At 43.5% G+C, this 26,362-nt stretch overlaps 1 protein-coding gene across 3 annotated transcripts in view; it reads left to right on the forward strand.

The window, feature by feature from the left end:
• Positions 1-26,362, forward strand: part of npepps (aminopeptidase puromycin sensitive) — a 240,975-nt gene that overhangs the window by 117,104 nt on the left and 97,509 nt on the right. For all 3 annotated transcript variants that reach the window (XR_012102075.1, XM_073071797.1, XM_073071798.1), the window contains exons 13-14: positions 13,034-13,143; positions 23,610-23,673. Coding sequence is in view for 2 of the 3 variants with exons in the window: in XM_073071797.1 (XP_072927898.1) it covers positions 13,034-13,143; positions 23,610-23,673 (174 nt within the window). In the remaining variant the exon portion in view is untranslated. The remainder of the gene's footprint in view (positions 1-13,033; positions 13,144-23,609; positions 23,674-26,362) is intronic.

Below are 26,362 nucleotides of genomic sequence, written 5' to 3' on the forward strand. Positions count from 1 at the left end.
CTGAGACGAAGAAACTGAGGGAGAAATGGTAGCGTCCTTAAAGGAGGTAGTATGGGAGATGCATTCGATGCACCTGTGGGAGTCCATGGGTTTGAAATAGATATCCGTGCTTAATTTTAATCATGTTTTGAGCTGTGGCCCTTCTTCAGGACTGAAAAGGAAGGGGGAAGATGCCAGAATAAAAAAGGTGGGTGGGGGGGAGGGAAGGAGGATAGCTAGAAGGTGATAGCTGAAGCCTGATAGTAAAGGGCTGGAGAGGGAGGAATCTGATAGGAGAGGAGAGTGGACCGTGGGAGAAAGGGAAGGAGGAGGGACACCAGGGGGAGGTGATGGGTGGGAAAGGTAAAGGGTTGGAGAGGAAGGAATCTGACAGGAGAGGAGAGTGGACCGTGGGAGAAAGGGAAGGAGGAGGGACACCAGGGGGAGGTGATGGGTGGGAAAGGTAAAGGGTTGGAGAGGAAGGAATCTGACAGGAGAGGAGAGTGGACGGTGGGAGAAAGGGAAGGAGGAGGGACACCAGGGGGAGGTGATGGATGGGAAAGGTAAAGGGCTGGAGAGGAAGGAATCTGATAGGAGAGGAGAGAGGAAGATGGGAGAAAGGGAAGGAGGAGAGGACTTAGGCAGCGATGATACTCGGGTGAGAAGAGGTAGGAGGCCAGAGTCAGGGATAGAAGAAGAGGGGAGGGGGAAAGAAAAATATTTTCACCGGAAGAAGAAATCAATATTCATGCCATCAGGTTGGAGGCTGCTCCATCTGCGCTTAATTTGTTTGCTGAGATGGAAACAGTCCAAAAAAGAAAAGTGTCAGGTGTAGTCCAGGTGAATTTAAAGGGAGGGTGGAAGAAGCCAGCAAAGGTGATAAAGTTGATGAGCTCATGGTGACAGTTTTCCTCCTGATTCGCGTTTTAACCTCTCAGTTCCAAAGCAGCTGATTTGGTTAATCTTCTGTATCTAGGCATAATTAACCAAGTAGCTGTAATACAAACATTGGTTAGATGAATTGCATCAAAATATTGGGAAGCTAGGTTTGGTCTTCAAATCTGTAACTTATGATGACTGGCAAGAAGATTGGAGGTGACACAAGACCAGTTTTTGGACCGTCTCCATCTAGATGGACGATAGAAGACAATTCAAAAGTACTTTTTTCCAAAAGAGAGTTGGATACATTTTTTACAATGTGGCATTAACAGAACTGAGAAGTGGACAAATTAGATCTTTCAATGACACAGCACAGAGACAAGGAGTCAAATTGCCTACTCGTTTTGTGGTTTTATGTAACTGTTGGCCTAAATTTTGCAGCTTGTTAAATTGCATGAGGCATTTTGTTTCTGAAGTGAAAGTATATCTGACCAGTCGTATTTTCTTTGTGTTATATGACACCTAGTTATTTCCTGGTGGGGTGTGAAATTGCTGGGCTGCAATGAAATGGAACCGCTCTGAAATCTAAGTGACTAGAATACAGTGTCAGGAAGTGTATGGTCATGCAGTTTGGTCGAAGAAATAAAAGGGTAGACTATTTTCTAAATGGAGAGAAAATGCAAAAATCTGAGGTGCAATGGTGCTTCCCTGAATGTTCTCTGAATTTGCAGGTTGAGTCGATGGTGAGGAAGGCAAATGTGATGTTAGCATTCATTTCGAGAGGATGGGAATATAAAAGCAAGGATGTAAAGTTGAGGCTTTATAAGGTTGTGGTGAGGCCTCACATGGAATATTGTAGATAGTTTTAGGACCCTTATCTATGAAAGGATGGGCTGGCTTTGGAGAAGGTCCAAAGAAGGTTCATGAAAATGATTCTATGATTGAAAGGCTTATCGTATGAGAGGCATTTGATGGCCTGTACTCACTGGAATTTAGAAGAATGAGGGAGGACCTATTGAAACCTATCAAATGGTGAAATGCCTTGATAGTGTGGACATGGAGAGGAGGATGTTTCCTATGGTTGGGGAGTCTTAAGACCAGAGGACACAACCTCAGAATAGAGGGATGTCCATTTAGAATGGAGATGAGGAGGAATTTCTTTAGCCAGAGGGTGGTGAATCTGTGGAATTCATTTCCACAGACAACTGTGCAGGCCGTGTCTTTGGATATATTTAAGGTAGAGGTTGATAGATTTGAGATTGGGTAGGCAATGTAAGGATACAGGGAGAAGGTAGGAGATTGGTGCTGAGAGGAAAATGGATCAACCATGATGAAATGACGGAGCAGATTCGATAGGCCATATGGCCTCATTCTGCTCCGAAATCTTAAGAACATAACAGCATAACTGACATCGCAGTGCTTCATGAGGGCAAGGAGCCAAATGACTTTTATGCAACACACGCAAAATGCTGGTGGAATGCAGCAGGCCGGGCAGCATCTATAGGAAGAAGCACTCTCGATGTTTCGGGCAGAGACCCTTCGTCAGGACTAACTGAAAGGAAAGATAGTAAGAGATTTGAAAGTAGGAGGGGGAAATGCGAAATGATAGGAGAAGACCAGAGTGGGTGGGATGAAGCTGAGAGCTGAAAAGGTGATTGACAGAGGGGATACAGAGCTGGAGAAGGGAAAGGATCATGGGACGGGAGGCCTCGGGAGAAAGAAAGGGCGAGGGGAGCACCAGAGGGAGATGGAGAACAGGCAGAGTGATGGGCAGAGAGAGAGAGGGAAAAAAAGAGGAGGGGAAAAAAACTAAGTATATCAGGGATGGGGTAAGAAAGGGAGGAGGGGCATTAACGGAATCAGTGGAGTCAATAAGCCAATGTTCATGCCATCAGGTTGGAGGCTACCCAGACGGTATATAAGGTGTTGTTCCTCCAACCTGAGTGTGGCTTCATCTTGACAGTGGAGGAGGCCATGGATAGACATATCAGAATGGGAATGGAACGTGGAATTAAAATGTGTGGCACTGGGAGATCCTGCTTTCTCTGGTGGACAGAGCATAGGCATTCAGTGAAATGGTCTCCCAGTCTGCGTTGGGTCTCACCAATATATAAAAGGCCACACTGGGAGCACCAGACACAGTATACCACACCAGCCGACTCACAGGTGAAGTGTCGCCTTACCAAATGACTTTTATTTTTAGGTTACATGGTCTTTGTTTGGAAGATGCAAATTCCATAAAAATCATTGTAAAATACTAAATGTATTTTATTTCCAAATCTGATTTGAGATGGTAACAATTGTTGGTCCAGTTAAAATCTATTTCAAAATCTAGGTTCAATGGAAATGTGAAGACTTCTATTACTAAACACAAAAGTGACAAAATTAAAAAAGACAGATTTAATGGTGTAGTGGTGAAGTGTATGTACTTGCATAATTAGCTTTGTGGTTGATATTAATTACTCTTCTTTCTCATTAAAATTCTGTCACCTTCCACCTACAGTACAAAAACAGCCCATTTGGCTGTGCTGAACATGTCCTTACCTTAGAAATTACCTAGAGTTACCCATAGCCCTCTATTTTTCCAAGCTCCATGTACCTATCCAAGAGTCTCTTAAAAGACCCTATCGTATCCTCCTTCACCACTGTACTTACATGTACTATTCCATGTACTCACCAGTCTCTGCATTTAAAAAAAATAAGCTTACCCCTGACATCTCCTCTGTCCCTACTTCCAAGCTTGTTAAAACTGTGCCCTCTTGTGTTAGCCATTTCAGCCTTTGGAAAAAAGCCTCTGACTATCCATATGATCAATGCCTGTCATCATCTTATACACCTCTATCAGGTCACCTCTCATCCTCCATCGCTCCAAGGAAAAAAGGCCGAGTTCACTCAACCTATTCTCATAAGGCATGCTTTCCAATCCAAGCAACATCCTTGTAAATCTCTGCACATCCACATCCTTCCTGTAATGAGGCGACCAGAACTAAGCACCGTACTCCAAGAGGGGTCTGACCAGGGTCCTATATAGGTGCAACATTACCTCTCGGCTCCTCAACTCAATCCCACGATTGATGAAGGTCGATGCACCGTCTGCCGCATTAACCACAGACTCGACCTGTGCAGCAGCTTTGAGTGTCCTGTGGACTCGGACTTCAAGATCCCTCTTATCCTCCAAACTGCCGAGAGTCTTATCATCAATACTATATTCTGCCATCATATTTGACCTACTAAAATGAACCACCTCACACTTTACCTGGGTTGATCTCCATCTGCCACTGCTCAGCCCAGTTTTGCATCCTATCAAAGTCCAGCTGTAACCTCTGACAGCCCTCCACACTATCCACAACACCCCCAACCTTTGTGTCATCAGCAAATTTACTAACCCATCCCTCCACTTCCTCATCCAGGTCATTTATAAAAATCATGAATAGTAGGATTTCCAGAACAGATCCCTGAGGCACACCACTGGTTACTGACCTCCATGCAGAATATGACCCATCTGTAACCACTGTTTGCCTTCTCTGGGCAAGCTGGTTCTGGATCCACAAAGCAATGTCCCCTTGGATCCCATGTCTCCTTACTTTCTCAATAAGCCTTGCATATAGGGTACCATCTCAAATGCCTTGCTGAAATCCATATACACTACATCTACTGCTCTTCTTTCATCAATGTGTTTAGTCACATCCTCAAAAAAAATTCCATCAGGCTCGTGAGGCACAACCTGCCTTTGATAAAGCCATGCTGACTATTCCTAATCATATTATGCCTCTCCAAATGTTCTTCCTGAGATCAAGATAGCAATCCCCTTGATTAAATTTTAAGTCACTGGAGCCAATTCCCAAGTCAATTATTTCCAAGAATATCTGACTTATCTTGGGTAAGTATATAACATTCCAAGTGCTTTCTAACAAGGAAGTGCTGCTTTAATTTAAAATACAGGCACATTTTGCGCTGATTTTTAAAAAAAATTAAGGTAGTGGCTGTTTTTACAACTTGATTGCTCTTTTAGTAAAATCCTGCCTCCAGGGACTGCTGAAATAAGACTCAGTGGTCTATAATTTCCTGGGTTATCTCTACTCCCTTTCTTGAATAAGGAAACAACATCCACAACCCTCCAATTCTCTGGAACCTCTCCCATCCCCATTCATGCAAAGATCATCGCCAGAGACTCAGCAATCTCCTCCCTCACCTCCCACAGTACCGTAGGGTACATCTCGTCTGGGCCCGGTGACTTATCCAACTTGATGCTTTTCAAAAGCTCCAGCACATCCTCTTTCTTAATATCTACATGTTCAAGCTTTTCAGTCAGCTGTAAGTTCTCTCTACAATTGTCAAGATCCTTTTCTGTAGTGAATACTGTAGTAAAGTATTCATTAAGTACCTCTGCTATTTCCTCCGGTTCCATACATACTTTTCCACTGTCACACTTGATTGGTCCTATTCTCTCACGTCTTATCCTCTTGCTCTTCACATATTTGTAGAATGCCTTGGGCTTTTCCTTAATTCTGTCTGCCAAGGCCTTCTCATGGCCCTTTCTGACTCTCCTAATTTCATTTTTTTTATTTGCGTTTTTAAGTGATTACAGAGTAAAGTATAGAAAAAAAAGTATATAACCCTTCCCCCCTCCCCCCTAACTTCCCTATAGAAAAAAAAGAGAAAGAAAGAAAGGAAAAAAAGAAAGAGTGCCTGGATGTTGGAAGATCTCCACATGCTCCATGGAGTTCGTAATAACTTTAGTGTATATATTTATTTCTTTCCCCAAGTAACCAATTGTTTCGTCTTCAGAGCACTTGTATATTTAGTCCTGTCTTTTGTAAATAAGGGCACCAAATTTTCAGAAATGTTTCATTTTTAAGCTCCTTCCTGCTAGCCTTATAATCTTCTCAATCTCTATCTTTACCTAGTGTTTTTAACCTTTCGTAAGCTTTTCTTTTCTTCTTGACTAGATTTTCAACAGACTTTGTACACGGTGCATGTACCCTATCATCCTTTCCGTCTCATTGGAGCATACCTGTGCAGAACTCCACGCAAGTATCCCCTGAACACTTGCCACATTTCTTCCGTACATTTCTCTGAGAACATCTGACCCAATTTATACCTCCAAGTTCCTGCCTGATAGCCGCATATTTCCCTTTACTGCAATTAAACACTTTTCTATCTTGTCTGTACCTATCCTCTCCAATGCTATGGAAAAGGAGGTAGAATTATGATCACCATCTCCAAAATGCTCTCCCACTGAGAGACCTGACACCTGACGAGGTTCATTTCCCAATACCTCTCCTCTTGTAGGTTTATCTACATACTGTGTCAAGAAACCTTCCTGAACACACCTAACATACTCCACCCGATCTAAACCCCTTGCTCTAGGGAGATGCCAATCGATATTTGGGAAATTTAAATCTCCCACCACGACAACCCTGTTATTATTACACCTGTCTCCCTATCTGCTCCTCGATGTCCCTGTTACTATTGGGTGGTCTATATATAAAAAAAACACCCAGTAGAGTTATTGACCCTTTCCTGTTTCTAACTTCCACCCACAGAGACTCCGTAGACAATCCCTCCATGACTTGCTCCTTTTCTGCAGCTGTGACACTATCTCTGATCAGCAGTGCCACGTCTCCTCCTCTTTTGCCTCCCTCCCTGTCCTTTCTGAAACATCTAAAGCCTGGTACTCGAAGTGACCATTCCTGCCCTTGAGCCATCGAAGTCTCTGTAGTGGCCACAACATCATAGCTCCAAGTACTGATCCATACTCTAAGCTCATCTGCTTTGTTCATAATACTCCTTGCATTAAAATAGACACATCTCAAACCATCGGTCTGAGCGCGTCCCTTTTCTAACACTTGTTTATCCTCCCTCTCATACTGTCTCCAAGCTTTCTCTATTTGTGAGCTAACCGCCTCTTCCTCCTTCTCTGCAGTTCGGTTCCCACCCTCCAGCAATTCTAGTTTAAACTCTCCCCAATAGCCTTAGCAAACCTCCCCGCCAGGATATTGGTCCCCCTGGGATTCAAGTGCAACCCGTCTTTTTTGAGAAGCCAATATTGGAAAGTGAATTACTTGCTGGATTTTTCATTCTTTTTTTCTTGGGCGTTCCCTTGGGGTCAAGGGTACCTTGTTTTTCTTCAGTTCTTTGAATTCTAATGTGGTTAATGAGATCTGTATGGGACCTGTTTACCACTGCTGGGTCAGGAGGTACTTAACAGGTGGAAAGTGGTGCACTCCTGCCATTCCTGATGACTTTTGTGTGCTCGTGACAAATGTCAGTGCTCCATATTGAGTGATCATTGGCAAGTCATTTCTTTACAATGCTTGAATTTGGGGCAGAATATCTGTTGCCAGTGTAATCAGAGTCTTGGAAACTGCTGATGTTGATTTGCTTATCTGACGGGATATGGAGGATTTTGCAGACAGTTTTGATATTTTAATTCTTCAGAGATGTACACAGTGGGTAGTTTATTAACTACACCTGGGCACATTAATGCAAATATCTAATTAGTCATTCATGTGGTATCAACTCAGTGCATAAAAGCATGCAGACGTGTCAAGAGGTTCATTTGTTGGTCAGACTAAACATCAGAATGGGGAAGAAATGTGATCTAAGGTACTTTGACCATGGAATGATTATTGGTGCTAGAGAGTGGTTTGAGTATCTCAGAAACTGCTGATCTCCTGGGATTTTCTCACACAAAAGTCTCTGGAGTTTACAGAAAATGGTGGAGGAACCAAAAAAATAATTCAGTGAGCAGCAGTTCTGTGGGCGAAAGCATCTTGTTAATGAGAGATGTCAGAGGAGAATGGCCAGACTGGTTCAAGATGACAGTAACTCAAATAACCACACATTACAGCAGTGGTGTGTAGAAGAGCATCTTTAAATGCACAACACGACAAACCTTGAAGTGGATGAGCTACAACAGCAAAAAGCCACTAGCATACATTCAGTGGCCACTTTATCAGGTGCAGGAGGTATCTAATCGTGGCCACTGAATGTATGTTTTACATGGTCTGTCTCTCAGTGCAAACAATGGAACAAGTTTTCTGCTATTTAGTGGACAAAGGGTTTAGTGCCGAGTTTTGTTAGTGCTTTGTAAAAGCTTGGCATAACTTTGCTTATAGTATTATCGTGAAAATGCCTTGAGCCCTATTGTTTTTATGTATAACAACTTTAATTTGCCTAACATGTTTAGAGACTTGAAAACTTAATCTCCACAAAACTCTGATCCCATATCCCCTTTTCCTCATGCAAGCACACACGTGGTCTCTATCTCTGCTGCTATTCAATAAGTGGTTGATCTCACTATAACTTCAACTCTGCATTCAAATCTACTTCTGATAACCAGTCTGTTTTTCTTTATCAAGATCTACTTAACCTCTCCCTTTCAAAACAAAAAAATGAATCTTGTTTGTACCAGAGTTTGAGGAAGGAAGTGCCAAAGACACATTTAACAAAAAAAGGCACCTGCTAGCTTGTACCTCTTCCCCTCCCTCCAACCACCTTATTCTGGCATCTTCCCCGTTCCTTTCCAGTCCCAATGAAGAGTATTTATTCATTTCCATAGATGCTACCTGACCTGCTGAGTTTCTCCAGCATTTTGTGTGTTGATCCCCCAGTTCTGTCACTCATATTGGTACCCCCTTGCTTTTAAACACCAACTCTTTTTTTAAGAGGGGCACATGCTCTGCCCATCCACCTTGTCAACACTCTCCAGGGTTTTGATTCAATCAGGCCATCTGAGCTGCAGCAGGTACAGTTCTAGCCACTTTTTTAAATTTCTTAACTGACCAATTTTTGGTATTGGTTTAGTACACCTTCTCTGGACTGCTTAAATCTCATTAACAACCTTTTTTTAAAAAAAAAAAGGCAACCACTACTGTACACAGTTCTCCAGATGTTGTCTTAGCAATGCCTGATATGACTGAAATTAAATCCAACTTTAGTCCATTGCCGTGCAAATATAACATTGAACTTTCGTAATTATTTGCTATTTTTGACTTGTGATTCATGCAATAGGGCACTCAGAGGCTTCTGTGTCTCAGAGATCTGCTTGTTACATCTTAAACAGCTGTTTGACAGGTTTCTCTAAGGTTTAGTTGCAACAAAATAAGGTTCAGTGTGCACTGCCCTTGCCAGGAAAACATGACCACTCGGAAGTGCTGCATTTCTCAACATCATTATATGCACATCTACCCATCACCGGGGTGGAGATGCGTCTCTACTAAAGCACTGCGCTAACAGCCGCACTACCTTACTGTCCCATTCTTTTGTATTCTGTATAAAAGCTTCCATATTATTTTCAATTTGGATATGATTTGAACAAAATAAAAAGCACCTGGGTGGCTGGGTGTAGATGCGCTCTACCAAAGGAGGTGTGAGGTGCTCCTTCCCTCCACTAGCCTGCAGGTCACCCTTGGGCAAGGTGTAGCACCTGCTTACCAGGTGGTGGATGGTCGTATGAGTAGCTGGTGCATATCACGTCCTAAGTCCTAAGTACTGGTTTTGTGACCACTGACACCAGGCAGACAATCTCTGAAGAGTATTGATAACGGCTGGGGTCACCCATCTTGTAAAGACACTGCCCCAGATGAAGGCAATGGTAAACCATTTCTGTTATATAAAAAAAAAATTGGTCAAAATCACAGTCATGGAGAGACCATAACAAACAAACTTATCACCAATTTGGATGCATCAAAACAAAGGCAGTTAGATGCATTGTTAAGTAAGCCAATTTCATTTTGCCTATTGTGTTTATAATAAGAGGGTAGGAAAATGGTGAAGTCGTTGTCGGACAGCGTGATGGAGTCTAGGTGTGGGGCCGGCAACTGGGCTTCACCCAGGGAGAACGTTTGAAAGGTCTCGGCGTGGACCAGTCTCTTCCTTGGCAGATTGACCAGTAGGCTGTGAGCTCGCAAAAAATCCGCTCCCAGGAGCAGTTGGCCTACGGCGGCCAGTGTTAAGTCCCATGTGAACCGGCTAGAGCCGAACTGTAGCTGCACCGTACGGGTGCCATAGGTCCTTACTCTGCTGCCGTTCGCGGTTCTCTGTTGCGGGTGTCGTAACTCGTTGGAGGTAAGACGCTGATCTCGGCTCTGGTGTCAACCAAAAAGCGGCGTCCAGACTGCTTGTCCCAGACATACAGAAGGCTATCTCGATGGCCAGCCGCCGTAGCCATTAGCGGCGGCTGGCCCTGGCGTTTCCCAGGAACTTGCAGGGCGGGTGACAACGGCGGGCTTCTGCACCCCACCGCTGGTGATAGAAGCACCATTGTTCGTTGGTCTCCTCACCCCTGCCTCTGGGGTTAGTGGGCTCTGCAGCTGGGCCTGGTCTGGTCTGTTGCTGGGAGCGTGGCCTGGTGATCTGTGCGACGGACGCCCCACTCTCCTCCTTGGCTTTCCACAGCACATCTGCCCCGGGCCGCCACCTTCCGGGGGTCGCTGAAATCTGCGTCGGACAGCAGCAGGCGTATGTCCTCGGGTAGCTGCTCCAGGAATGTCTGCTCAAACATGAGGCAGGGCTTGTGTCCTCCGGCCAGGGACAGCATCTCGTTCATCAAAGCCAACGGTGGCCTGTCTCCCAAACCATCCAGGTGCATTAAGCGGGCAGCTCGCTCGCGCCATGAGAGTCCGAAAGTCCTTATGAGCAGGGCTTTGAATTCTGTGTATTTGCCGTCCTCCGGGGCGACTGTATGAACTCTTCAACCTGGGCGGCTGTCTCCTAGTCGAGGGAGCTCACCACGTAGTAGTAACGTGTGGCATCCGCGGTTATCTGCCGAATGTGGAATTGGGCTTCTGCTTGCTGGAACCATAGGTGAGGTCGGAGCGTCCAGAAGCTTGGCAGTTTTAACGGAACTGCATGAACAGATGCGGCGTCATTCATCTCCAGTCCAAATATCGTTTGGGCCGTCAAGGTCACCAATTGCAGCGGTGTGCTACACGCAGCGCTGAAATAATGACACGGAGTCGGTGAGCTGCAGTTGCAAAAGAGGTTTATTCAAACTTCGCGGCCTCGCTTTTAAGCCTTCCTGTTCCCGCCCTCCCCGGGCGGGAATGCTGTAGGGGGCGCATATTCACAGTCCCGTCCCACGCGCGGGCTTTTCCCCTTGCTGGTGAAGCAGGCTTGGCGCCCTTTTTGGGTCCGGCCTCAATGCTAGCAAGTGCCACTTTGTGAGCCGGTTCGAGTGTGCTGGGAAGTGGGTCGCCACACTGAGGTATTTTTGAAAGGCGCAGCAGACTGGAGGTCTTTCCACAGACCTACTCCTAGTCCTGTCTCTCGTGTTATTTCCACAAATTGTCTTTTTATTCGTCATACAGGTCTCTCACTCTGGCTTCCATATTTCTATTAGTAACTATGTGGGCAGGATGATAACACAGCAGTTAGTGTAACACTTTACACAGTGCCAGCGATTGTGATCGAGGATTCAACTCCTCCCAAATTGAGGTTTCCTCCTCCAGCTTCCTCTACATTCCTAGGACGTTAGGGTTAGTAAATTGTGGGCATGCTATGTTCAGCACACTCTCAGACTATGTTTGTTGAAGCAAACAATGCTTTTCACTGTATGCTTTGATGTGTGGAGACCTCCGTCGGTCAGGGTCCTAGCTGTCTAGATAAGCAAGCCTGAGCAGTACAATATGGAGAGCAAGCTGTTGCTTGTGTGGCAAGCTCACCCTCTCCATGTAAATGAACCCAAAGGAACAGCAGAGCTTGGCACCAGCAAGAGCTGCCAGTCAGCGTTGAACTCAATAGAAGACTGCCTTAGGGACTCCAGCTCCAGATTTTTCCCTTGGGGTTTACTCCCGAAGCCTTCTCCTTGAGTGGGTATATCCGTAAGGCAACGGAGGTTTAAGATCAGAGTTTTCCTTCTCCTAGGTGAGCTGATAACCACGGCTGATGAGCTCCATCTACCCAAAGCGACTGGCGCAGGTAACCTGCCTTTGCCCCTTCTGTAAGTAGAAGCGGTTCTGCCAAGCTTAATAGCTAAGCCACACATGAAGGCCAGGAGCTGGACTTGGTTGTCAGAGGTCATTTGAGGTGCACGTAATTGGGAGCATTTACCGTAGATTCCGGATTTTAAGCCGCTACTTTTTTCCCACATTTTGAACTGCTTTGAACTTTGCGGCCTTTAATACGGAGCGGCTAATGCATTATTTTTTTTCATGCCGCCTCGTAAACATTTTGCCTCGTAACAGTAGACCAATAAAATTGATGAGTAGTTCACAGAGGTCCAATGAAATTGTACGATAAATCAAGCGCACTTTCACAATTAAATTATTGTAAATCAGTCATTTGTACTCACCCTCATCAACATGGAAAACACTCGAAGAAAAGCATTGTGCTGCCTTTATGGCAGTTATTTAGTTTATAATATTTTCGCTTAGTAATTCATTTTCTAGTTAAAGTTAGAAGAGTTTTAACTATATTTGTTTTCTGTACTACATCGCGGGATGCTATGACGTCACACCCGGTTTCGCCGCGTCTTGTGGGATACCAGTTTGCGATAAACGGAAAGGAGGGGGGGAGCGGCGGAGCCAAAACGCTGCTTTTAAGTTAAAGGCGATCAATAACTTTTCCTGGTAGGCTGCAGTATATATATTTTTTACCAGTCGTTAGGAGATATTGGAATGTTGTTCAGTAAAGAAGTATACGCAACGTATATTTAAAAGTAGCCGCGTTACGGGCACGGTTCAAAAAAAAGCATTTGCAATATGTATTTGTTTTTGTTACCATATGGATTTAATTAAAAGTTAAAAAATCCTCACGTGTAATATCTTTCTGTGTAAATATCTCATATTACAACGTGGGACACCTGCGGCCGAAAATCCGGTGCGGCCTTTACAAGTAAAAAATTGATTTTATTTCTAAAATTAGAGCCAGCGGCTTTTAATCAGGTGCGCTCTGTAGTCCGGAATCTACGGTAATAGGTAGTGGGTTAAAGGAACCATGTTTCGATGTACGTGTGACAAATAAATCTCATCTAATCTGTGTTTGTTTTGAGGTTTTGAAATAAACACATCAAGGACCCTCAGTGGCATTATTTTTCATTTCATTCCTTTCATTGATTCTGTTATGTATTATTCTATGCATTTATGGAATATGCCTGCAAGACAATCTCAGGGTTGTATGTGGTGACATACATACATGTACTTTGATAATAAATTTTCTTTGAACCTTACAGAGGATCTTTGGAGCTGTTTGGAAGAGGCCAGTGGGAAGCCGATTAGTGCTGTAATGAGCACATGGACGGAACAGATGGGGTTTCCTCTCATTTATGTGGAAGAAGAACAGGTGAGTTTACTTTAAGAAAAGTTATATCTATATATACACTCAGTGACCACTTTATCAGGTAGACTTGTACACCTTGTTACTGCAAATATTTGTCAGCCAATCATGTGGCAGCAACTCATCCATGAAAGCATGCAGACATGGTCAAGAGGTTCAGTTATTGTTCAGGCCAAACCTCAGAATGGGGAAGAAACGTGATCTAAGTTATTTCGACCATGAAATGATCATTGGTGCCAGATGGGGTCTTGAGAATCTCAGAAACTGCTGATCTCCTGGGATTTACATGCACAACAATCTCTATAGTGGACAGAGAATGGTGTAAAAACAAAAAAAAAGCCAGTGAGTGGCAGTTCTGTGGGTGAAACGTCTTGTTAATGAGAGAGGTCAGAGGAGAACGGCCGGACTGGTTCAAGCTGACAGGGAGGCGACAGTAACTCAGATAACCACACGTTACAACAGTGGTGTGCAGACGAGCGTCTCTGAACGCATAACATGTCGAATATGGAAATATATGGGCTATGGCAGCAGAAGACCACACCGCATTCCTCTCCTGTACCTAGTGAAGTGGCTACTGACTGTATATACAGTACCATATCTGTTGAGAGTGTAAATGGATTAATCGCAGTTAAGCTGGCATCACAATGGCAGAGGTAAAATGAATGAGGTCCTGCAATTTGAACTTGTGTAACTAGGTAACAAATAAAACAACATTTTAATGCCTAGATTATATCCATTGCTATGTGCTATTCAGTAAAGTAATAGGAGGAATCATCAGATGAATGCATGGTTGAAGAGATGGTATGAGGGGGGTGTAATGTACTGTGTGAGTATTCGTAGGTCAGAGTGTGTATGACATCAGGACAGAACGGGGGTTATAGAATATGGAAGTCCGGTGAATAAACGTGGTTGTTCAATATACTGCGGTGTCAGAGTCACATCAATACTACAGGGGGCATTAAATTTCTTAATCACTGGGGCCATTGCGTGGGTACAGCTGTCGAGGAGAGCCAAAGCTAATTTGTCAAGATACTCAGACTTGTGAGTACAGTAAGTTGTGAATGAAGTAGGAAAACTTAAGCCTCCAGGCTTTGAGCAGCAGCCATTCAGAGATCGGAAGAACAAATAGTTCACTCAGGCTTTGTGCAGCAGCCAATCAGCTTTCAGAACAAATTAAATAAGGTAGGGGCAAGCAGAGTGGACAGAGAGTGGAGATTTTGAGTCTTTAGCTCTTCGAAGTGAGGCTTCAGTGAGAGAAGGCAAAAAGCTGCAGGTAGAGAATTTTTTTTCTTCCCCCACAGTTAGAACAGCAGGTGGAATAGTGCCAGGTAGGATAGTGGAATATGGGAAGGCAGGGAGACCTCCAGTGTCTCTGATGACTACACTTACTGCATCCAGCTTCAGCTTCTTACACTCCACATTAAGGAGTTGGAGCTGGAACTGAATGAGGGGAGGCGTGCCCTGGCAGAGGAAAGCAACAGCAGTCTGGCTCTGTGGCTCAGAAAGGAAGAGGGGAGAAGAGGAAGGCTATAGTGATAGGGGATACATTGGTTAGAAGAACAGTAAGGAGGTTCTCTGGATGAGAATGAGATTCCCAAATGGTGTGTTGCCTTCCAGGGTCAGGGACATCTTGAATCAAATCCGCAGTATTCTTAAGTGGGAGGGTAAACTGCCAGAGGTTATGGTCCACATCGATACCAGTGACATGGGTAGGATGGGTGACGAGGTCATCAAAGTGAGTTCAGGGTGCCAAGTTAAAGGACAGGACTTCCAGGGTTGTGATCTCAGGATTGCTACCCATGTGATGTGCCAGTGTGGCTAGAAATAAGATGACCATACAGTTTAATATGTGACTAAGGAGTTGGTGCAGGAGGGGAGCACTTCAGATTTTTGGATCATTGGACTCTCTTCCAGAGAATGTAGTATCTACAGAAGGGATGGTTTGCACCTGGAGGGGAAATAGCCTCGCAGGAATGTTTGGTAGTGCTGCACAGGGAAGTTTAAACTGGAGTTGCAGGGGGATGGGAACCAAGGTGCCAGAACAGTTGGGAGTTGTGGAGAGAGATTCTGCTGAGCCTTTATACAAAGTTGGGAATCAAAAAGCCAAGCATGATGGGACTAATGTTCTGAGCTCCGTATATTTCAGTGCAAGGAGTATTGTAGGAAAGGCAGATGGCTTAGGGCATAGATCAGCACGTGGAATTATGACATTGTAGCCATTGGTGAGACGTGGATGTAGGAGGGGTAAGACTGGCAGCTCAGTGTTCAGGAGTTCCATTGTTTTTGACGCAACAGAATGGGAGGGATTAAGGTGGAGGTGGTGGCGTCACTAGTCAGGTAAATGTCACAGCAGTGCTCAGTTAGGACAGACTGAACCAACCAATCACCCTCCACCACTACCCTCCTCCATCTGGCTGAACTGGTCCTCACCCTGAACAACTTTTCCTTTTCCAAACTCAAGGGGTAGCCATGGGCACTTGCATAGGCCCCAGCTACGCCTGCCTCTTTACTGGCTATGTAGAACAGTTTGTTTCTTGGTAATATTAACGACTGTGTCGGTGCTGTTTCGTGCACCCATGCTGAGCTCCTTAATTTTATCAACTTTGCTTCTAACTTTCACCCTGCCCTTAAATTCACTTGGTCCATTTCTGATACTTCCCTCCCCTTTCGATCTGTTTTCCATCTGTGGAGACAAACTGTCAACCGATCTCTTTTAAGAAGCTACCGATTCCCACTTATCTCTTCCCACCCTATCTCCTGGAAAAAGCTATTCCCTTTTCTGTTTCTTCACCTCCACTGCATCTGTTCCCAGGACACAGCTTTCCATTCCAGAACATCAGAGATGTCCTCCTTTAAAGAGTGAGGTTTCCCTCCTACTATTGATGCTGCCCTCACCCACATCTCCATTTCCCGTACATCTGCACTCACCCCATCTCCCCACCACTTTAATAGTGATAGAGTCCCTCTTCTCCTTACCTACCATCCCAGCAGCCCCTGGATCCAATACATTATCCTCCGCAACTTTAGCTATCTCCAAAGAGATCGTACCACTGAATGTGTCTTTACCTCCCACCACCCCCACCCAACTTTCTACTGGGATTGCTCCCTCTGCTATTCTCTTGTTCATTTATCCCTTCCCACTAATCTCCCTCCAGGCACTCATCTCTGCAAGTGGCCCAAGTGCTACACCTGCCCAGACACTACTTCCTTCACCTCTATTCAGGGCCCCAAACAGTCCTTCCAGGTGAGGCATGCTTTACCTGCAAATCTGCTGGGGTTGTCTATTGTGACCAGCGCTCCCAATGCAGCCTTGGTGAGACTCTTTGTAAATTTTGGGGGCCACTTCATCAAGCATCTCTACGCCATCTGTCACTAGCAGGACTTCTTGGTGGCCAGCGCAATCGGTGGATGTGTTTTCAATTTCATTGTTTAAGGGAAGTTTGGATAGGTTCATGGATGGTAGGGCTATGGTCCTGGTGTAGGTTGCTGAGACTCGGCAGATTAATAGTTTGGTGCTGTAGTGTTCTATGATGCTATGACTTTAATGAGGGTCACTATAGGCCTCCAAACAGTCATCAGGAAATGGGGGGGAGTGGGGTGGCATTATTGGAGATTATCTGTCTGGTGCCTAGCACCAAAGTAAACAGCTGAAGTCTTGAAGGAATAGTTATCAGTATTCAGATGGAAAAGGACATTGCTGTTGCAGAACTGGATAGGATGGGCTTGTTTTCCTTGGAGTGGAAAAAGCTACTTGGTAACAGATTGAGGGACACAGTGTAAGTGGTAAGAAACTCTGCTTCACATAATTGTTTGTGGTGTTAGTTAAAGGTAAGGGTTAGGAGATTTGGAGGGCTTTGAAGAAGAATCTTTTCTGACCAGTGTACTTAAAACAGCATGGGTTAGACCATAAAGCAAAGGAACAGGATTAGGTCATTCAGCCCATCAGGTTTGCTCTGCCATTGGATCATGGCTGATTTATTATCCCCCTCAACACATTTCTCCTGATCTTCTTCGTGTAACCTTTGACGGCATGATCAAGTATCTGTCAACTTTTTTAAATGTACCCAATGACTTGGCCTCCACAGCCCTTTGTGGCAATGAATTTCTACAGATCTACCACCCTCTGGCTAAAGAGATTGGTTCTGATGGGTACTTTGTTTGCGGCATTTTGAGAGGTATTTGAATAGGCTCAGGTGGCAAGGTGGAGATATGTCACTACCAAAGGAGATGTAAGGCACTCCTTCTCTCCACTAGCCATGGAAATCACCCTTGGGTAAGGTGTAGCTCCTGCTAGGCCCATGGGAGCAGGTGGTGGATGGTTGTACGAGCAGCCGGTGCATATCACAAGCCCTGGTTATGTGATCACTGACGCCAGGCAGACGATCTCTGAAGGGATTGATAATAGCTGAGGTCACCTGTTTTGTAAAGATACTGCCCAGGCAAAGGCAATAGCAAACCACTTCTGCAGAAAAAGAACATGGTCATGATCGCCTACATCATATGACACAGCACATGATGATTTGAATAGGCAAGCCACAAAAGGGTAAAGACCTCGTGGATAAATACAACTGGCATTGATGGGCAAGAAGGTCAATATGGATGTGGTGAGTCCAGCGAACTAACTTCTCTGACAATAACATGAGGACCTTAGGTAAACAATGGGAGCATGAACATTTTTGCCTGTTCATTTGCCTCTCTAAATGGCTCTCAAAAATAGTGATTGTATCTGATTTCACCAGCAAATCTGGTATCAAGTTTTGGATATAAATCATTCTATGTGTCATCGTCGTCATCATCATTATGTGCCATGTCGTATGACATAGGTGATCATGGTCTTTCCATGACCATGATTGTTCTCGGCAAATTTTTCTACAGAAGTGGTTTGCTATTGCCTTCTGGGCAATGTCTTTACAAGACGGGTGACCCCTTGCGTCAGTGGTCACATAACCAGGACTTGTGATCTGCACCGGCTGCTCATACGACCATCCACCACCTACTCCCGTGGCTTCACGTAACCCTGATCAGGGTCTAAGCAGGTGCTCCACCTGGCCCAAGGGTGACCTGCAGGTCTAGCAGAGGGAAGGAGCACCTTACACCTCCTTTGGTAGAGACCACCCAAATTCTATGTGTATAGTTTTTCTAAAGATTTTGTGTCAAATACTCCTTACACTCACCTTTAGTGTCATGTTACAGCTGTATAAAATATTAGTTAGACCACACTTAAAATATTGTGTACAGTTCTCATTGCCACATGTCAGGAAGGATGTAGTAGCAAGAGAATTCAGAATAGATTCGCCAGGATGTAGCATAAACAGAAGGGCTGTAGTTGCCCATGCCCAATCGCAGAAAAGTCTACAGAAGTGGTTGATACAACCCTGTCGATCACATGCAAGGCCCTCCCCACCATTGAGCACATCTGCAAAGAGTACTGCCACAAGAAAACAGCAAGGACCTCCACCATCTGCGACATGCTTCTCTAATACCTTCAGGTAGAGCCTTAGCTCCCACACCAGCAGGTTCAAAAAGGGCTCCTGAACCAGAGTGGATAACTTCACTCAGCACAACCCTGAACTGATACCACAATCAACAGACTCACTTTCAAGGAGTCTTTACAACTTGTCTTTTCTGTATTATTTGCAGTTTGTCTTCTTTCACACTTTGTCAGTCTTTATGTATCGTGCTTTGTATATTCTATTGTATTTCTTTATCTTCTTGTAAATGCCTGCAAGAAAATGAATCTCAAGGTAAGTATATGGTAACATATACATACTTTGATAATAAATTAATAACGAAATAGGTCTATATGATGAACATTCAGTTCATTATTTCGATGCAAAAATTCTCTCTAAGATAATGGCTAACTGCTTGGAAAATATTTTAACTAAAATCATCTCTATCGTTACTCTTTCTCCAATGTTCAGAGATTGATGAATATTATATATTCATCACTATCTAAGGAACCCCAATGTGTTATTTCTCGACGCAGAAAAGGCATTTGATAGAGTTGAGTGGTCATATTTGTTTAAAGTATTAGAAAAATTTGGTTTTGGTAGTAATTTCAATAGGTGGATTCAAATGATAAGAATCCTATTGCCACGGTTATTACTAATAATTTCAGGTCTCCTTTTTCACTTTCACGAGGTACTAGACAGGGATGTCCATTAAGCCCTTTATTATTTAATCTTGTACTGGAGCCTTTGGCTATAACACTCCGTGAAGCTAAAAATATTCATGGTATTTCTATGAATGGAACCATACATAAGATTTCTCTTTACGCAGATGATATTTTGGTTTTTATTTCGAACCCTGACGAATCAATTCCTAATCTTTTGGAAACACTAAAAGATTTTGGTAAATTTTCAGGATATAAACTTAACTTGAATAAAAGTGAATTGTTTCCATTAAATGCCCCTGTTTTTATATATAATGATATTCCATTTAGAATAGTTAATTCTTTTAAATATTTGGGTATTATAATTACTAAAAAATATAAAGATCTTTATAAAGCTAATGTAATTCCTTTAACGGACTCCATGAAACAACTATTTTCTAGATGGAATCCACTTACTCTTTCTTTAATAGGTCGTATCCATGCTGTGAAAATGATGATTTTACCTAGATTTTTATATATTTTCCAAAATATATCTATCTTTTTAACTAAAAATTTTTTTGATCAAATTGACTCTTATTTCATCCTTTATTTGGAACAATAAGAGACCAAGAATTAATAAGTATCATTTACAAAAATCTAAAAAAGATGGTGGACTTGACTTCCTAATTTAAGACTATTATTGGGCTGTTAATATCAGACGATTATGTTTTTGGCTATATTGGCTCGACAAGAGCCAAAAACCAGTTTGGGTTGATTTGGAATTAAAAGCTGTCAAACAATTTCATTTAACCTCAATATTAGGAGCTCCATTACCTTTACAGCTCTCTAAAATTCCAAATTTAAATCTTTACCGTTGTTAAACAGTCCTTATGGATTTGGTTTCAGTTTCACAATTTTTAAAATTTTAAACAACTTAAACTGTCTAGTTCTTTATATCGAAATTTTTTATTTAAACCTTCAATAACCGATCCCATTTTTCTCCTATGGAGAAATAAAGGGATCCATTCTTTTACAGATTTATTTTGTGATGGTCGATTGATGACTTTTGAAAAGTTAATTAGCAAATATTTTCTCTCATACACGCTTTCTGCAATATCTTCAGCTTAGACGTTTCTTACAACAATACTTATCTAAGTTTCCATATTTGCAAGAATCTGATTTGTTAGATATAATTTTGATTTTGAATCCTTTAGTAAGAGGTTCCATTGGTAGAATTTATAATTTATTTTTACTACAAAAAGAGAATCTCTCACTAAAGATTAAACAAGATTGGTAGAGAGAACTTAATATGACCTTTGTTAATGAAGATTAGTTGCGAGTTTTGAAAAAAGGTAAATTCTTCTGTGATATGTGCCAATCACTGTTTAATTCAATTTAAAGTTGTTCACCGTTATTATTTAACAAAGGAGAGACTATCCAAAATATTTCCTAGCATAGACAATTACTGTGATAGGTATAAAACTGAAGTAGCTACTTTGTCACACATGTTCTGGTCATGTTCTTCATTAAAACTGTTTTGGAAATCTTTATTTTCTACAATTTCTAAAGCTCTGAAAATTAATTTACAACCTAATAGACTGTTCTATTTGGAATAGTTCCAAATCATATTCAGGGTATTTCATCTTCAGATCAACATGTAATTACATTTGTTACATTGTTGGCAAGAAGGGCTATTTTATTAAAATGGAAAGATACCTCTGTCCCTACATTAATTAAATGGTTTTCTCAAGTAATGTTATGTCTCAGTTTGGAAAAAATTAGAAGTACAACTTTTGATCCTCAATTCGATTTTGAGAGAAGATGGGGCTCTTTTGCCAAATATTATCATTTAATTTGAATTATTTTATATCTTCAATCTTGTTCTATATAAACATGAATTGGCGGTTGATGATTCTGTTTCTTTACACACAGACACACACTCACAGATGATGGTAAGACGTATTGGTCCGGGGGTTGATTCCTAATGGGTTTTTTCCCCTTTTTTGTAGTTAGTGGGCTTTTTTAATTAGTTGGGGTTCTCTTTTTTTCCTCCTCCTCCTTATATAAAAAAACTTTTTTGTTTTTCATTTTCGTATATTACGATCGGCTTTTTTTCTCTTCAGCTTTATTAATTATATCAATTTGTTGAAGTTTTGTATCATTTTATAGCTGTAGAAGATTATATACAAATAAAAAGATTCTAAAAATGAAAATAAATTTACTTTGAACCTTTGAACTTTGAAAGTGGCTTGCGCAGTCTAGCCACCGAGGGGATGACCTTATACAGGTTTATAAAATAATGGCAGGCAAAGGTAGGACAGATAGAATCTTCCTCCCAGGACAGCAAAATTTGGGTAATAGAGTGCACATTTAAAGTAAGATGAGGGATAAGATTTTCCACACAAAAAGGGTATGAATATCTAGAACAAGCTGCCAATGGAGGCAGATACAACAATAATGTTTAATGTTTAAAAAGTGTTTGAGCTGATACTTAACAGAAAAGGCACAGAGAAATGGGATTAGTTTGGATAATTATCGTGGTCAGCATAGACGAGGTGACTGAAGGGGTCTGTTTCTGTGCTGTACATTTCTATGATACTAAGCCTATGCCCTCTTTTGGATTATGGTCACTCTCCCGAAGTGTTTTCCCTACTTCCACTTCCACCACTTGTTCAGCATTATTTCTTAAGATGAGGCCAAGTGTTGTCTGCTGATGGCAGCATAGTAGTTAGTGTAATGCTTTACAGTGCCAATGATCGCCGATCAGGGTTCAATTACCTCCACTATCTGTAAGGAGTTTTTTATGTTCTTGTGACCGTGTGGTTTTGCCCCCAGTCCTCTGGTTTCCTCTCATACTACAAAGGCACAAGGTTGAAGTTTGGGTTAGTAAATTGTGGGCACCGGAGTCATGGCAACATTTATAGGCTGCCCTTGGATTACAGAAAATGATGTATTTCATTGTATGCTTCATTATGCATGTGATTCAGTTTATCTTTATCTTTAGTAAGACTATTCTCCCATGTTGTCTGAAAAATATTTACTTGGAGGCACTTGCCAAGTTCCACTCCATCTGAGCCCCTTGTCCCAAAGTTACCCCAGTCAATGTTAGAAAATTTTAAATCTTGCACTATTATTACCCAATTTACTTTACACCTCTATGTGATTTGCTGTATTACCTGTTCCTCTACTACCTACTATCAGAAGCCTAAAGTATAACTCCAAAAAGGTGAACTTACTTGCGGTTTGTTATGTCGCTGGTATTTAGGGCAGCAATGAAGGTCCGCCATCTCTGGTGGTGTTCAGGACTTCCTTCATCAGGCCAGTAGCTTCTTCTCAGTTTTCACTGCTGTCAGTCATGCAGGTCAAGTCAAGTCACTTTTATTGTCATTTTACAGTACACAGTAAAAACGAGACAACGTTTTTTTCAGGACCATGGTGTTACATGACACAGTACAAAAACTAGACCTAGCTACGTAAAAAACAACATAGAAAAAAACTACACTAGACTGCAGACCTACCCAGGACTGCATAAAGTGCACAAAACAGTGCAGTAAGGTGTCAGTCCAGGCTTCGGGTATTGAGGAGTCTGATAGCTTGGGGGAAGAAACTGTTACATAGTCTGGTCGTGAGAGCCCGAATGCTTCAGCGCCTTTTCCCAGACGGCAGGAGGGAGAAGAGTTTGTATGAGGGGTGCGTGGGGTCCTTCATAATGCTGTTTGCTTTGTGGATGCAGCGTGTAGTGTAAATGTCCGTGATGGTGAGAAGAGAGACCCCGATGATCTTCTCAGCTGACCTCACTATCCGCTGCAGGGTCTTGTGATCCGAGAATGTGCAATTTCCAAACCAGGCAGTGATGCAGCTGCTCAGGATGCTCTTGATACAACCCCTGTAGAATGTGATGAGGATGGGGGGGTGGGAGATGGACTTCCCTCAGCGTTCGCAGAAAGTAGAGACACTGCTGGGCTTTCTTTGCTATGGAGCTGGTGTTGAGGGACCAGGTGAGATGGAAACTCAGGAATGCCATCGCACTTGGGTGTAGAAAGATTCTTCATTACTGTTTCTGTAACGGTTTTGTTTTACCAGTCAGTGTTGTTAGTCCTGAGCTGAACCTCTGAACCTGGACCACACTTAGTCTATCCTCTACTCTTTGACTCATTTGGAGTGGGTGACCCTACCAAGAGCCAAAGCAAAAAGCCCCAAGTCCAGCCAACATAGTCCTCCGGGTCATTGAGGCACGCAAGCCTCCAAACCACAAGATTGTGGTCCTCTTGGAGGAACAAGGTTATCACTAGTTCTACCCATTGCTCCTTAGACACTTGAGACGTGTCACAAAACATTCAAGCTTGTGATAACTAAAAATAAACTTTAAAATCTCTTTCAGGAGAAAGATGACCGAGTATTGAAGATTTCCCAGAAGAAATTTTGTGCCAGTGGACCATATACTGGTAAGTGCATGTGCTGCTTTGTTGTAATTTACCTTTAAATATTGAAAAAAGCTGTTCATACTTCCAGAATTGGATGTGTTTCCTTTTCATGGATATCCCAATGCAGTTACTGTCATCTCAGAGGATGCAGTTGTAGCAGGGGTTCCCAACGTGGGGTTCATGGACTCCTTGGTTCATGATAGGGGTCCATGGCATTAAAAAAAAGTTGGAAACCCCCTGAACTATAGCGTTCCTGAATTGATTGATCATTTTACACTAAATTGAAATGTTAGAACTTGAAGAATTAAATATGTTTGAATTTCATCTTGACAATAATGCTTTACAACTTGGAAATCATAATCATTATGTGCCGTGTCATATGACGTGGGCAGGCATGGTCTTTCCATGACCATGATTGTTCTTGGCAAATTTCCCTATGGAAGTGGTTTCCCATTATCACCTGGGCAGTGTCTTTATAAGGCAGTCGACCCCTGCCATTCTCAGTACTTTTCAAAATTTGTCTGCCTGGCATCAGTGCGTTGCATAACCAGAACTGGTGAAATACATCAGCTGCTCAAATGACCATCCACCACCTGCTCCCATGACTTCACATGATTTTGACCAGGGGGCTGAGCAAGTGCTACACCTTGCCCAAGGGTGACCTATAGGCTAACAGATTGAAGGAGCGCCTTACACCTCCTTTGGTAGAGACATATCTCCACCCTGCCACTCAAAACTTGGAAATAGTCATTAAATGTAGTTTCAACTTTCTGCCACTGTGTCCAAATTAGAGCCATAATTTTCTGCAATTCATTTACAGAATCTGGATGTCGCTGGCAAAACCAAAATTTGCCCGTTGTTATTTTCTTGAGAAGTTATTGCCTTTCTACCTCCCCCAGCTGAAAGCAACTGGCTTAGCATCACTAACTACATTTGTGAGTTTGCATCTTGCACACTCGTTCTCCTTTTGACTTTTAAGTGGGGTTACTGGTTCCTTGTGTTGTTGCAGTGCAGCATAACTTTTATACTGACTTTCAGTTAATTTTCCATCAGGGATCTTTGAGTCGATGTCCACAGATCACTCAAAGTTGTCGTGCAAGTTGATAGGGTGATTAAGAAAGTATGTTGGCCTTCATTAGTTCAGCGATTGAGCTCAAGAGTCGTGAGGTAATGTTGCAGCTCTGTAAAACTTGCCAGACCACAGTTGGAGTATTGTGTTCAGTCCTGGTCACCTCTTCATATGAAGGATGTGGAATCTTCAGAATGGGTGCAGGATGCTGCCTGGTCTAGAGGGCATGTCTTATGAGTATAGGTTCAAAGGTCCAATTTAATGTCAGAGAAATGTATACAATATACATCCTGAAATGCTTTTTCTTCACAACTATCCACAGAAACAGAGGAGTGCCCCGTAGAATGAGCGACAGTTAAATGTTAGAACCCCAAAGTCCCCCCCCCCCAGTTCCTCCCCCTCCTGCGCGTAAGCAGGAATGAGCAACAATCCCCCCTCCCCCACTGGAAAAAAAAAAGCATCGGTGCCTGCCACCGAGCACTCCAGCGTGAGCAAAGCATTAGCGAAGACATAGACTGCAGCTACCCCAAAGTCTTGGTGTTTCACCCTGTATGCGACATACCACAGGCTCTCTCTCCCTCTCTCTCCCTCTCTCTCCCCCTCTCTCCCCCCTCTCTCCCCCTCTCTCCCCCTCTCTCCCCCTCTCTCCCCCTCTCCCCCCCTCTCCCCCCCTCTCCCCCCCTCTCCCCCCCTCTCCCCCCCTCTCCCCCCCTCTCCCCCCCCTCTCCCCCCCTCTCCCCCCCTCTCCCCCCCTCTCCCCCCCTCTCCCCCCCTCTCCCCCCCTCTCCCCCCCTCTCCCCCCCTCTCCCCCCCTCTCCCCCCCTCTCCCCCCCTCTCCCCCCCTCTCCCCCCCTCTCCCCCCCTCTCCCCCCCTCTCTCTCCCCCTCTCCCCCTAATGAGGGAGAAGGAGGTGTCTCCGTTTTCCCAGCGAGCGGGAGACATAACGAACAACTCGCTGGTTTACGGTGTTAAAAGTCCATTACGTTGCTTTTTTTCCGAGCTCTGTGCCTGAAGATCTCAAAGATCCCGGGTCTCCAGATACACAACTGCAGATATCCCGATTCCCCTGAAGACACACAGGTCTCCTGCCATTACACCGACCCTTAATCTGCCCGTCTTCAGAGCCCCGAGACCCTAGGCTTCCAAATCCAAGCCTGACTCTTAGGCCAAGTCCTTGGAGTGCCAAGCGACGGCTTGTTGTGAAACCCTGAGAGCGGGTCCCATTCCCGCAAAGAACTGAAGTCGGCGTGTAACTCCAGGTCAGGGTCTTCAAAAGAAGCTTGAAAGGGGAAAAATAAAGGTATTAAATATGGAAATAGAGCTGGTTCCGAAGATGCAAACAAAGGAGTCGCCGTTTAGCGCCAGGTTGAGTGATCTTGGGCTTTTCTTTATGGAGATGAGTATGAGATGAATTGATAGAGAGGTGCACAAGATGAAAAGGAATAGATCAAGTGGGCAGTGAGGGACTTTTTCTCGGCGGAAATGGCTGATGCAAAAGGGCATAGCTTTGAGCTTTTTGAAAGAAGATGGGGGTGGTTGGGCAGAGGCAGGTTGTTTTTTTTTAACACAGTGGTAGGTATGTGGATTACTCTTCCAGGGGTGGTGGTAGAGGCAGAAGCATTAGGGACATTTAAGAAGGTC

Source organism: Hemitrygon akajei, chromosome 18, assembly GCF_048418815.1.
Source record: "Hemitrygon akajei chromosome 18, sHemAka1.3, whole genome shotgun sequence".
Classification (NCBI taxonomy): Eukaryota; Metazoa; Chordata; class Chondrichthyes; order Myliobatiformes; family Dasyatidae; genus Hemitrygon; species Hemitrygon akajei.